We start from the raw sequence: 14,260 nt of genomic DNA, 5'->3' as shown, positions 1-14,260 counted from the left end.
ATAACAGAGTTCCCCTTAACTGAGCTGTTTCTTCCTTACTTCCAGCATCAGGCCAACAGGCATTAATTTACATACCCACATAAATGTCAGTGCAAATGAGCCGAGGAGGCCTGATTCATCATCTGCAGAGATTTGAGTTACAAAGAGAAATACCACGCCCCCCACCCCCCGCCCCATGGATGCAGGTTTAACATTGTGACACCCAGTACAATCGCTGAGAATGCCTTTCAAGGAAAACATGCTGCTGTGTGAACCCAGTGGGCAGACGCAGAAACAGGAAGGCTGAGATTAGAGTCGGCATTACAGTTCTTTTGATGTTTTCTGAGCCAACTAGGGAAACCGGTGAGGCTCTGAGAGAGCTGATCAAAGGTACCTCTGCAGGTTCAAATGAACAGGAGTTGGTGAATCAGGGCAGCACCTGCCTGCGAATAGAAACATATTTCACCAAATAAAGTTAATCTTTTAGTCGAGCATGGAGGTGGCAGTTCTTTTATAAAACTTATATAGGCCAAGTTTATTCCTGCTGTATCTTAGGTCTCCAAAGGGAAAAGAATGCTCTGCTTTATTTTGTTCACAAAGAGGTGTTTATTTATTTTAAAGCTGATCTTTGCCCCGTGCTGTATTTCATGTAAGACCTTTGGCTCTAATTGACATACATTGTTTTAGAAAAGGTGGCTGTTTTGGGGTTGGAGTTAAAGAGTGGGAAGGCATTCCCATATAGCTTTACTTTCCTTTTAAAATTACAACTGTTTTTCAGTTAAACTATACCCTTGTCCCAGAGCAATCCGTAATCTCTATTTGGCAAAATATAGCTTAAAAGACAGAGGAAGTTGGAAGGAGCAGCACAGAGTAACTATACATACTAGGATAAGCCTAAAGATTCTCAATCAAAATAAAAAAGAGAAGTGTGCTAAAAATGGTAGTAACCCGAGGTTGCAGATTCAAAAAGCCACTAAGGGAAGGGAAATTAAATACATTGAATACCAGCTTAAGTTTAAGACTTACACGGAGAAGCTACAAAACATTTCTTGGCATTGCAGAGTTCATTATTTCAGGCCCTGGCTGGCTAGCCCTAAGGCTTAGGACACCAGGAGGATGTGTCATATCCTGCAAGTCTCCGGAGAAGCAAAGGTGGCCAAAGGGAATGGAATGGGCAAGGTGAGGGTGGTTAATAAACAGCAGAACGGTAAACTGAGGTACTTGGAAGATAAAACATGTATATTATGATCATTTGCCAAAGCAACCACCAAATCCTTACAGAACAGGATAATAAAAGTGGGATGGTTCCAAACTGTTTCATTTCAGGCATAGTGTGTGGAAAGTGTAAGCTTACAGAATCACCCCATGGACGTGGGCTCTATTGCAGCTGGTAACCAGACAAGCTGAACATTGATGAATCTGTTTCCTTAGATACACAATGGGAGTAGCATCTCATCAGGGTTGTGAGGATTAAATGAGATATGCACATAAAATGTTCAATTAATATAATATAGAGTATAAAATATTATATAAATGTTATATATTGTCCATTTCAAATTAATCTAACATTTTCATTTCAATATGGGTTTACAGATGACACCTGATAACATAATGGGAAGGGCTGTCGATTAGATAATTTAAAACACATGGTGTTCCATATTGTGGAGGTTTACTATAGCCAAAGGCTGGGGGGAGGAAATGTTAGTGTCACACACACTGGCTTTTCACACAATCATTTAAGCAATCAAATTTCCAAGCAAAAAATCATTGGGAAGAAATTTAAAGCAACAGAATTTTAACGCTCTCCTCTTAATTGGCCCAAGGAGACCTAACACTAGATCTCTGAGCGTTGCTTTTAACTCTCCAGTTTCCAGAGATAAAGTTTATTTTTTGGTTTGATACAAATGCATGTTACCTTCCTGCAGTGTTAGATCTGTTAGTGGCTTGGCTTTACATATTATATGGACTACTAGTATATGTATACTACAGGGTAATCTCAGTGCCACTTTCAAACTTATGTTAAATCTAATTGGATAAGTTAACTTGGGTGATAATTTTACAGAAAATTACATTTCTTTCACAAAGATGCCCCAACAAAAAGACTGCAAAAACAAAAATTTTGTCTGGAAAGAGACTCCTAATATTCTACTTATGAAGAGAAACAATGGCTAAAGAATTATTTAGGGTAGTGGTTCCCTAACTTACCTATGCATTAGCATCACCAAAGGAGTTTTCCAAAATTTCTAAACCCATCCCATAGCTTTTGTGGGGGTTTTGGAAAGTTTTCCAGGTGATTCCAATGTGCAGATAAGTAAACAAATACAAATTATCCAATCCGCAAAGAGAACCAAGATTGAAGAAAAACAGAACCTCAGAGGCATGTAGGACAATCTCAAGTGATCTAATATAAACCTACTGGAATTCTAGGAGAAAACAGGAAAAAAAAAAAAATGAAGAAATGGCCACAATGTTCCAAACGTAAACTTACTGATCCAAGCAGCTCAACAAACCTCCAGCATTGAACTGAAATACGATAATAAAAGAGCCAGAGAAAAAGACATTACATACAAGAGAAGAACGATACAAAAGACAACTGTTGTTTCATCAAAAACATTGGAAGCCAGCCCTGGCCAATGTGGCTGTTTGTTGAATGTTGTCCCATCCATGGAGAGGTTGCTGTTCAATTCTGGGTCAGGGTACATGGCGGGGTTTCTGGTTGGATCCCTAGTAGGAGGCATGCAAGAGGCAGCCAATCAATGTTTCTCTCTCCCTCTCCCTTCCTCTCTCTAAAAATCAATAAAAACATATTAATATTTTTAATAGAAACATATTAAAAAACAATGTAAGCCAGAAGATAATAAATGTAATAATGAAAAAATAGAAAAAGATTATCTACCCCTAATTCTATCTTTAATGAAACTACCCTTAAAAGATAAAATATTTTCAATGAACAAAAACACAATTTGTCACCACAAGCCCACAGAAGTCTCAAGAAATTCCTTTAAGCTGAAGCAAAATGACATGTCATTTGGACTGACACAAATGTAGAACCTCAAAAATGGTAAATATTTAGCAAATACAAAAGACTATATGTACACTCTCTTTTTTCTTTTTGTAATACATTTAACTGTTTAAAGGAAAAATTATAACATTGCCCTGTTGGATTTATCATGTAGCCATAATATATATGGAACACAAAGGAAAATAGGAGAGAATGAATGGAACTATACTGTTGGAAGGTTATATATGAAGTTGTATATTAATGCTAAGTAGATTGCAATAAGTTAAAGATATATATTGTAATCCCAGAGCAACCACTATAAGTCAACTGTAATTGAACAAAATTTTTTTTAAAAAACTAAAGTATAGTTTGTAAACCAATAGAAAAGGTAAAACCAAAATACTAAAAATATTCATGTAACCCAAAAGGCAGGAAGAGTAACAGAGGAAGAAAAAACCCCAAATGGTAAATAAATCCAAACATATCAGTAATTACAGAAATGTAAATCAACTGAACACACCAAGTAAAAAAGGCAGATTAGGCTAAATAAAAAAGACCCAAATGTATGCTATCTAAAAGGGATGAACTTTAAACAAAATAGGTTAAAAATAAGCAAATGAAAAGATATACAAATGTTAAATGCAAATACTAAGCATAAAAATAACTTCTACTTGGTTTAGATTTAAAATTTTTTAAATATATTTCTTTCCAATTACATTTATTTTTTTATTTTTATTTTTATTTTTTTTAAATATACCCCATTGATTTTCCACAGAGAGGAAGGGAGAGAGATAGAGAGCTAGAAACATCAATGAGAGAGAGACATCCATCAGCTGCCTCCTGCACATCTCCCACTGGAGATGTGCCCGCAACCCAGGTACATGCCCCTGACCGGAATCTAACCCGGGACCTCTCAGTCCGCAGGCCGACGCTCTATCCACTGAGCCAAACCGGTTTTGGCTCCAATTACATTTATTAAAAAAATTACATTTATTTATTTATTTATTTATTTTAAATATATTTTTTATTGATTTTTTACAGAGAGGAAGGGAGAGAGATAGACAGCCAGAAACATCGATGGGAGAGAAACATCGATCAGCTGCCTCCTGCACACCCCCACTGGGGATGTGCCCGCAACCCAGGCACATGCCCCTGACCGGAATCGAACCTGGGACCCTTCAGTCCGCAGGCCGACGCTCTATCGACTGAGCCAAACCGGTTTCGGCAAAAAATTACATTTATTATCAATCAACTTCAAGAGGGAAAAAATAAAACAGGCAATTTGGGGTGATTTTTTTCTTAAACCTTTGGGTTTCATTTGACCCTTGATATTTTCTTTAATCACTCATGGCTTCTTCTCTCCCCTTTCTGGTATGATTCATAAAACATCTTAACTGGGAAAGCCTTTTATGATTTGCTGGTCTCCCTTATCTGTACTCAAAGTCTTTCAGCCTTTGATCTAGCTATTAGAGCAACACATAATTCTCAATCACCTCTATCTCATTTTTATTTTGTTCCTTTTATATACTCTTATTTCAGTTTTGGTTTTATCTATTTATATGACCCTGAGGTGGGATCAGTCCACTTGAGGCTCATGTGCCCTTCAAAACTGTGCCCTTACCAGGTTACAGCAGCACACCACTTCCTCACCTATTTTTCTTACACCTCCTGGTTCTAAGTTCTTTTCTGCCATTTTCAAAAAGTCTTGGAGTTTAGCTCTTTCTACAGTAGGGACTTTCTAGTTTCAAAATTAGGCAAACTTAAATTTGGAAGAATTTTTCTATATTCTTTAAACAATGCTGAAGCTCTGATGCTTCCTCAAACTTAGACAAATCATAGCTGGGTCAGGGCTAGAAAAAAACATTGAGTGTCATAACAAAGAAACCTCATACTAAGCATGACTACAAAGAATGGTTTTGTGGCATGTGACAAATCTGCTCAACCGTAAGTGAAAGAAACACCACCAATTCCCTTCTGGCCATCCTGGCTTCATAAATAAAGTCTAGCCCAACAAACTCTGCTTGTGTATGGCACCATTTTCTCACAAACTGTGACCTTAGAAAATAAACCTAGTTAACAGCCCCACAAAAGATAGAACCTGTTTTAATCACTTTAGAAAATGTTTTAAAAGGTGATTTCTGTACAAATAATGCTGTCTTTGAATGTACACTCCTTATCTAACTGTACCAAAGAATAAAGTTTAAAGGGTAACATGAAAAAGGGGTAATATTAAGAGACTGCTTAGGTTGTTTACTTCTGGAAACTTAAGCCATTATCAGGTGCTTTGAGACCTTTCTTTTCAACACTGGCCATGTCTTAAAATATGCAGGACAGATTACCAAGGCATTGAGTGGTTAACTAAAGTCTGATGGAATGATTCATTTCAATTTGCCCTGCTTTAAGAAAAGCTTTATGCCTCCTATCAAGAGTAAATATCACACATCCTGTTTATACATACTGGCTTATTGTCCAAGGTTCTTCAAAGAGCTGGTGACACCCCCCAACTCACACTCAACCCAACCCCCCAACTTCCTCTCATTGGCGTGATATATTCCTACTCACTTTAAAGAAGCACCTCCCTCAACAAAACAGTCTGTGTTACAGTAAATTTTAAAGAAAATACTTTATTGTGTCATGAAAAAAGGCATCAACCAACTAGATTCATACTTGTTTGAAAAAAATTTGAAAATTTATTAGACAGTATGTGGACATCCTGTTCCACATGGGAATGAGAAGATGCTATAGGTTCTCTAAGTATTGCACAGTCTGAAAAAACACCAACAAAAAAAAAAAAAAAAGAGGGGGGAAATCACATAATCTTGGGAACCATATCACATTATGAATAATCTACCAAGAAACATTAAAAAAAAACAAAAACCTTTGTTTCTACAGTAGCTTTGAGTTTATAGTTGTTGGAATGACTGTATTCCATTGAAGACATCTCAGTAACAGGAAGCTTCATTTTAACAATCCCATGTGCAAATATTAATAAAAAAATATATAAAATAATGCAATTTATCTCTTGCCATCACCCCAGCAATCATAACATTTGTTAGAACTGTTTTGCTTGAAAATAGTTAAGCTGTAAGTTTTGCCTGAAGCTCCATTTCTGCAGCCCGTTTGAGTGCAACATCCACTAGAAGCTGAAATCCACTAAAATCTTGGTTGAGGTCCGGTGGAGTAGGAGGAGGAGTGTTGAAAAGACCACTTTGTGTATTTGTGCTTGGTCCAGATTTACACGTGTCCTCTGGGTACATGAGGGAGGTGTCTGTAAAGTTGCTGGCTGCTATCTGCTGTATATCTGTGTTTTGTCCCACACCAACTGGCTGACAGAGAGAGAAAGGCACATCTTTCAATGCAGTCACAGTGGTATGACAGATCACTGATGGACGAGCCAGAATTGATCCCGGAGATGACGGCTTAGGGGACAGTGGCCTCCCTAGGGCTGGGTTTGGTCCAGCAGGACAGGAATGAAATGGGCTCTCCTCTAGAGCTGGCATGAAGTTTTTGATGCCCATTGCTGACTCCACAGAGCTCACTTCAGATATCTTGGCCCCACGGCGGGAAATTGTGAACTGATTTGGATCTTTGCCATCCTTTCTCAGCATGTCAGGGAGGAGCCTTCGGCGGGCGTTGATGAACCAGTTACAGACCTGAAATGATTTGGGTATGCTTTAACACTCAGCATACATGTTCTGAGAACCTTCCATAGATGCTTAATTATCTCTTTGCATTTAAGAAGACATGAAAAGACTTATCGGAACTTACAAAGTTATTCCAACGTATTTGAGCCCAGACAAGAAAAAAAACTGCTTCCTATCATAAACCTGCTTCTCTCCAATACAAATTCCCTTGTCTCATCATCCATAAACCTTTTCAGGAGGAAAATAAAGGTATAAATTCTCAAATGTCTAAAAGTTACTTTAGAGGAGGTTTACCTTTTGACTCCCCCATATTAACCGATTACCTACTGCCCCAGCATTGAAGTTAATCAACTACAGGAAAATCTTTCCTGTATGAAAAGGGCCACTCCCCCAAGTTACTGATTTTTCTCAGTTCAAATCACTGTGTCAACAGACAGACATGAATTACCTCACTGAGGTCTGTCTTTGTTTAAATATCAAACCAGTTTCCTGGGTAATAGAGTAAGATTTAACCTCCTTTTTATGATTGTTGCACAAAGAAAGGCTCTTTTAGGCATTAAAGGAAATGTTATTTGACAGATGACTGTCAAGTGTTTGTTTCTCTAAATAGCCAGTTATTAGCTATCAGCACTAGAAAGTTTAAGAGATACCCCCCACCCCAAGCTTTTGAGTCAGGAGGCACTTAATGACTTGACATACAGGAATGCTATAAAATGACTTTAGGGGAAAAAAGAAAGAAACCTGAGTGCATATACCACATGTTCTTTTTTTCCTACCTGTAGTGTAGATAGATGTGTTTGCTGGGACAGCAATGCTTTTTCTTGCTCTGAGGGATAGGCATTGTATCGGTGCTCATACAGCCAATCTCGGAGAATCTGCACAGATTCCTTGGGCAGGTTGCCCCTTCTCCGTCTCTTGCCTGAGCCGGCAGAAGAGGAAAGGTCCAGGGGGATGTCCATGCTGTCATCATCCTCAGTCTCACTGCCGGAGGCGACAACACCTAGGAAAGGACAAAGGCCAGCCGTCAACCGGTTTCATCAGCAGAGCACCTACTGCAAAACTCATCTCTTTGACCATTCAGTGTAAACATGTTTTCTCAACTACTGAGAGGCAGGGGAAGGACCAGTGAGTGTTTTCTGTCCTGAAATACCAGAGCACATGTAAAGGCTCCAGAGTAATTTGACTAGAGGTACAGTCTAGATTCTCAACCAGTCGTCGGATGCCCTTTCATGCCCACTCCGCTAGGATTCAACTTTTCACATTCCTTTGGAATGATCCTCAGAAAAGTCCTTCATGTAATCCAACAGAGGAGACCACGCCCCACCCCAAGTGAATAACAGCTTGCCACCTGTGCATCAGGAAAGGTGCTACAACAGATGGAATGTGTCTAACAACCTCTTTGAAGTCATTGCTATCTAGGATAAATCTAATGAGTGTTCTATTGTACATTTTAAATGCTATTCTTCCTCCTTCCACTGAAGGTTTGAAATAAAAAGGGAATATCTCTACATTTCTTTCACTGATATGAGGGAAAATCACACTCTTAACCCAGTTAGTATTCTAAAGATAAAATGCATGTCTAAAGTTTCTGCCAATTCCATGGTCATTTCTTTTTCATGGCTCCTTACATTTATTCAACACCACTTCTAATGGCCAGTACTGGTCACTATTTAGTAAATACAAACAACCAATGAAGTTTTCAGTGTTGTTGCACAAAAAATATTCTTCTACTTGTAAAAGGTCAGAGATGCCTTAACTGAATAAAAATTTAACTTTCATATAAATTTCTACTGCCAGATTAATCTGAACCTAGAACACGAGGTATCAATAAGCAGTTGTCTTAATTATATGACAAGAAAACAACAACCCTGAATATGCAATCCCAAAGGAAAATCTCTTGTAAGTACTTTAATCCCACCAGAAATTTTAAGAATTCACACACCATTAAAGGATATTCAAATCACACACAGACTGAGTTCAATAAAAATTCAGACCTGGCCCTTTTAGACATTTAAACATAATTTAGAACTTTATACGCTATTAAACACACACCCCACCCGACCCCCGCGCGTGCGCGCACATACACACACACACACACACACACACACACACACAGAAAGAACATGGGCAACTCTTAGAATGTATTGATCTAAAATTTTAAGGATATAAATGAGTCATAAACTAGTGCATGCTTGAACCTAACAGTACTTCTACATAAAGAAAATTGATTAAACTAACACAAAATTTAAAGTTAGACATTCTTTGTTGATGCAAACTTAATTGAGTGGTTTGCCTGGATAGGAAATAAAAACAGAATATTCCTCACAGTGATAAACCACTCAATGTACTTGAGGATTTAAAAAAACAAAACACCCTTTTAAAGCCTTTTAACACAATGAAACTCAAAGAACTACCCATTCAAAGGTTTGTTGATGAGATACTCCCCAGTTAGTTGAGTCTGACTTTATTTGGTGACACATGGTCAGTTTTGGACTGCAGGGGGCAGAGGTATTGGCGAGTGTCCACAGAAAAGGCAGGACTTTCCTAAGACCAAGTAAACCAAGTTCTAACAAAAGAGCAGGATGAGTAACAAAAACCCACACCTGAAACCTATATGATCATATTGACCAATGTCGCCCCAATAAATTTAATTTAAAAAAAAAGAGCAGAATGAACTTGCAAATTAACTTTAGCTCAAGCCTTATTAAACAGCCATCAATAAACCAATCACAGAAAAATCCTAAATGTTAACCCCATGTATTTGATGTTTCCCTTCCCAGAAGCTTTCATTAAACTGCTTTTTTTAAAAAAAAAACTTATTTATTGATTTTAGAGAGACAGGAAGGGGGAGAAAGAGAGAAACACTGATTTGTTGTTCCACTTATTTATGCATTCCTTGGTTGATTCTTGTATATGGCCTGGCCAGGGATGGAACCCCAAAACCTTGTGGAGTATGGGGATGACACTCTAACCAACTGAGCTACCCACCCCACAAGGCTCATTAAACTGCTTTAAAAGAAAAAGAAGTACATTTAAAACCGAAACTGCTTTCACTGTTGAAAAGATGAGAAAAATTTTAAACCCCTTTTAAAATTTGGGTGAAGAGCTCTTCATAAAAAAAAAAAAAACTTAATAAATTATGAGTACATTTTATATTTGCAAAGAAATCTAGCTTTTTAACACTAACTTTTAAATACTTGAGTAACTAAAGCAAATTTGTTTAAACTCCTCAATGTCTGAAAAGCCAGACATTCTTTTCAAAGCTGTTATCCCCCCTCCTTTTTATAAATTTTTTTAAAAGTGTGAAAATTTGCTCATTAAACAGTGAATTGTCAACTGTAAGTTGATAATAACAAAGAATCTAAAACAACAACAAAAAGACCCTGAAGCCTGCACTTCGGTCGGCTTCAGTTTGACAAGAAGCCTGAGCTTTTACAACAGGTTAATGACACACAAAAGCAGGTTTCAGTTAAGCAACACCCAACTGCAGTGCGACTTGACTCTGTTCTCAGTTCATTTAAACAAATGAGTGCCAGGCGTCTGGACCTCTTAACAAATATTTCCAATATGTGCACAAAAGCTGAAGTAACAGGAAGTCAAGACTTCAGTTTCTTGGCTACAGCAGCTGATATTTCACCCACGTTTGCTGCTGTCAGGACTATTTTCATTAAAACTCTCCCTCTGGATTGTGGCTCAACTTGGAAAAACAAAAAGACTTTTCCACGTTACTCATTTCCTATTGTAACAGAGCCTTTGAAAAGTTTCCCGGTTACGACTGGTTTCCAAACGTCCTGCTCTCTGCTTACACTTTTTAAAAATATGTGGCTGGGGGGAGGGGTGTGGGATCACAAGCCGCCTTCACTCCATCCACATACAAGGGAATGTTGTTTGGGAAGATGGCCCAGGGCTCCCACCGGTCTGTAAAGCAATCCTCTCCTTTCCGAACAGGAGCTGGGGGTGCGAGGGAGAGCCCGAGAGCAGTGGCCGGATACCTAGAGGAGGCAAGAACCTAGAAGTAGATTCACATAATCGGAGGAGAAGTTTAAGGACACAATTAGGAAAAGGCAAACCTAACCTAACAGACTCCCTGCCCAGAGCAGCTCAGAAGCGGCAGGAATCGTACCCCAGCCGAGGAGCAGCCACAGAACAACGTTATCGCAAGAATCCCACGGTCGGGAAGGACGAGCTGAGACTTTGGGGGTTTCCTCAAGAAGCCCCTTTCTGCGTGGCTTAGGGCCATTTGGGGGGCTCTTTTCGGCATCCTCTGCTCTCTAAGACGAGACCCTACGATCACTTTCCAGTCTTCCCCACGCCCGGGCTCTGAGATGGAGTTTAAGGGGATTTTGTTTTCAAGAAAACTTGAAAACAGACTTTTATAAGACAAACAATAGTCCAAGCCGAGGGGGAGGGGGGGCAGACTTCTTCCAGAGGCCTCGCTGGGCGGCTCGGAGCGCGGCCCCCCCAGTAGCCGGCGCGGGGAGGGGGGCCCGGGCGGCCGGCTTTTAGCTTTTGTTCGGCGGCTCCCTCCGCCCGCACCGAACTCGGCCCCTCCGACGGCGGCGTGAGCACCCCCGGCCCGCGGGGCTCTCGGGTTACAGGAAACCGGAGACGGTGCCGAGAGCCTCCACCTTCTGAGGGGGCTGCCCACCCCCGAGGGATTTACCCAGAAAACCTAAAAAGGTGAGGCAGCCGGGCCGCCCCCGCCGCCCCGCACGGCCCCGCGCCCGGCGCAAAGTTTCCCCCACACGCACCTCTCATTGTTTCCAGGAGTCGGCGCTCCGCGGAGGGCCCCGCGCGCCCCGGGCTGCCGACTCCCAGCCCCGTCCTGCGGCCGACGGGGAAAGGGGGCGACCGGAGGCACCGAGTGCCGCGGAAGGAGCGAGGGATAATGGGAGCGTGGGGGGGACCCCAAAAATTACGGGGGGGGGGCGGGAAGGCACCCTAAAGTGTCGGGGAATCGGCGAGGGACACCCGACGGTACCTGGGCAGGAGAGGGGGACCCAACGGCCGGCCTGGTGGGGGCGGGGACCCGGGAAGGCTGGGGGGGGGGGGGGGGGTCGGGGAAGCTACAACGCTTCCCCCACCAGAGCCCGAACAATGCGGGGCGCCCGGCCCTTGCGGAAGCCCAGCTTTGCAGTGGGCTCACCAGTACCACTCCTCACCCCCCAACACCCCAACTTATCCCAGGGGGTCCCGGCGCCGCGGGAGAGTCCCTCCGGGCCGGGTCCAGACCTGTCAGTCCTCCCCGAGTAGACATGGCCTTCAGGGGCGGCCACCGCGTGCTCCCGGCGCCGTTACGTGGCCAAACTTGTCCGCGCCGAGTTGTCACTGTCCCTGGAGGGGGGTCGCTGGGCGCCGACTCCCAACCGCTACCAAAGCCCCGACTCGGACGCGTGCAGCACGAGGTGAGGCGAGTTTCCAAGGCCCCGGCCGGCAGCCCGAGCACAGCACCCCGGGGCGGGCCGGGCAGGGCCGGGCGGGGGGCGGCGTTCGGCCCGTATTGTTCTAACTGTCCCCGCGGGGCCGCCTGGAAGAATGCGGGGCCGCGGAAACTCCGCGCGCTCCTGCGCCTGCGCGCGGCGCCCCCTCCCCCGCGGCTTCCCCAGCGACTAACTTCTGTTTTGAGCCACTTCGCATAAATCACAACAGAAAAGCCCACGGGGGCCCACGACGGAACATTCGGGGTACCCCCCCCCCCCCCGCCAGGGGCTCAAAAGTTCACTTCGAGAGGGAGCGAACATTTCTGACCTTTCGTGGTGCCAGGCCTTTTTTTTTTTTTCCTTCTCTCTCGTGTGTGTTTTGTTTTTAAGCCAGACTGCCGGCAAGTTTTAGTTGTACGGCTTCCAGAACGTTTCGTGGAAACAATGACAGCCTCGCTCTGCACTTACAACCAAGCCTGCTTGTCGGACGCGGGCTGCCTGCCCGCGGCCCTAACTCTCCATCCCGCCCCGCACTCTCCGTGGGAAAACCTGGAGCGGCCGGGAATGTCCCAGACCCGCTTCCCGGCGTTTCCCACCCCCGAGGGCGACCCGGGGGCCGGAGCCGCATTCCTTTTGATTGTGAAAACACCCCCATCCCCCGAGAAGAGAGTGCCCGGGCCCAGCTGGGGCGGGGGGGAAACCCCGGAATCCAAGCCCAACTTTCAGACAAAGGCGCTCCTGGCTGCCGCCGGTCGCGACGGGGAAAGCGGGGCGCGGGGGGTACCCCTGGAGTAGGGCCCTCAGAACCCCCCGCCCCGGAGAACCCGCGAGAAGCCACGCGGCGACTCGGGAAGCGTGGGGCGTGGGCTGAGACAATGAAAGTTGGAGGCGCACAAACAAGGCGGCGAGCGTGTTTCTTGACAACGTGCCAGCAGCGTGGAGAGGCCCGTCTCCCCACCGCCGCCCCTCGTGCTGTGTCTAGGAGCGCGGCCACTGCCGTTTCAGCCGCGGCCTCAACAAAGGGGCCGGCGCGGTCCCAGCCGGGGAGCACGGGGCTGGCAAGTCCCCAAAGTCACTCTCGCCCCGAGCCCGGCCGGCGCGCACGCTTCCCCGGGACACGCGCCCGCGGGGCGGCAGCCGGCGGAGCCTTACCTTTCTTGCTCTTCATCCTGGAGCTCCCCTTCCAGCGCGGGGCACCGCCGGGGTGTCGGGGGCACGGGCAGGAGCGGAAGCGCCGGGGGCCAGCGGCTGTCCTCCCCGGAGGGCGCTCCGGGAACTTGCAGGACGAGCTGCAGCAGTGAGTGCGGCCCCGGCGCTCGGGTCGCGGGCGCCCGCTTCTTGGGCGGAATTCAAGTGACACTTGGGCTTCCTCCCACCGGGACCTCCTGGCAGCCGGCCGGGGGCTCTCGCTCGCCCGGCGCGCTCCCCTCCCCACGCCGCTCCTTTGTTCCCCGCTCCCGATCGGCGCACCTCGGCGCTGTCAGAGTGAGAGGCGAGGAGGGAAGGTACAGGAGGTCCTGCCTCCGCCCCCAGCCGCCCGCCCCGTCCCCCGCCCGCCGCTCCCCGCCCCTCCCCCGCACCTTCCAGCCGGGGAGGGCTGCGCGCGGGCCGCGGCCACGCCGCCTCACTCCGCGCCCCCGGGGCCGCTGTTACCCGTCCCGAGTGGGGGCGGCGGAGCCCAGAAACGCGAGCCTTCCTCCCTGCGGCGCGCACGCCTCCCGCACCCCTCGTGGGGCCGCGGCCACCCCAGCCGAGTGCCCCGCGTTTCTCCCTCGGGCCTTTCTGCCCGGGGCCGACGAAGGTGTGTTTGGTTAGGAAGCTGCCACAGATGGAGGTCGGGCCTCCCCCTCCTTCCTCTCCTCTACCCCCGGGAAGAAAAGCACCCCCCCCCCCCCCCCGCTTCGTTTTTGACAGCTGCCCCACACTCCAGTCCCGGCTCCGGCCGCTTCTGATTCAAGGGGCGGGGCACCGAGGGAAAGTATTCGGGACAAGAACCAACTTCTTCCCGAACGCGCGGCTGCCACGGGCTCGCGGGCGCGGCGGGGCGCACCCTTCTCCTCCGGGGGCTCTTCCTCCCCCAGCGGCCGTGCGGGGCCGGGGGGGGGGCGGGGGGGTGAGACACAGACACCCGAGGAGAATGACTGTGCCCCGGGGCTAACGCTGCGAGTTCCGGGCCGGATTGCAAGGCAGTTTCGAAATCGAACACGTTGCGGCGC

The 14,260-nt window shown here is 45.9% G+C and overlaps 1 protein-coding gene across 3 annotated transcripts; it reads right to left on the bottom strand.

Annotated features, from left to right (window-relative positions):
- Nucleotides 1–5,647: 5,647 nt before the first annotated feature.
- TGIF1 (TGFB induced factor homeobox 1) lies at nt 5,648–13,510 on the bottom strand. Of its 3 annotated transcripts, none has more exons than XM_070420575.1 (3): nt 13,197–13,510; nt 7,401–7,624; nt 5,648–6,633 (listed from the first exon to the last, which is right to left on the bottom strand). In XM_070420575.1, the coding sequence occupies exons 1-3, from the start codon at nt 13,210–13,212 to the stop codon at nt 6,058–6,060; spliced, it is 816 nt and encodes a 271-aa protein (XP_070276676.1). In that variant the 5' UTR covers nt 13,213–13,510; the 3' UTR covers nt 5,648–6,057. The 3 variants fall into 3 exon arrangements, with proteins under 3 accessions (XP_070276676.1, XP_070276675.1, XP_070276674.1); XM_070420574.1 differs by lacking the exon at nt 13,197–13,510 and adding an exon at nt 11,857–12,150; XM_070420573.1 differs by lacking the exon at nt 13,197–13,510 and adding an exon at nt 10,500–10,616.
- Between the last annotated feature and the right edge of the window lie 750 nt (nt 13,511–14,260).

This window comes from Myotis yumanensis, unplaced genomic scaffold (assembly GCF_028538775.1).
Source record: "Myotis yumanensis isolate MYYU_CA2020_CCGP unplaced genomic scaffold, mMyoYum1.0.hap1 SCAF_7, whole genome shotgun sequence".
In the NCBI taxonomy this organism is placed as follows: Eukaryota; Metazoa; Chordata; class Mammalia; order Chiroptera; family Vespertilionidae; genus Myotis; species Myotis yumanensis.
Note: the sequence above shows the minus strand (reverse complement) of the source record. Positions and strands in the feature narration are given on the sequence as shown.

Bases quoted from the DNA above. Each gene is read 5' to 3' on its own strand.
- TGIF1 (XM_070420574.1), bottom strand. From the start codon at position 11,881: ATGTCTACTCGGGGAGGACTGACAG. The intron at 7,625-11,856 runs GTCTGGACCCGG...GTCCTTTCCTAG, and splicing joins TACTCGGGGAGGACTGACAG to GTGTTGTCGCCTCCGGCAGT. The intron at 6,634-7,400 runs GTAGGAAAAAAA...AAATCATTTCAG, and splicing joins CACATCTATCTACACTACAG to GTCTGTAACTGGTTCATCAA.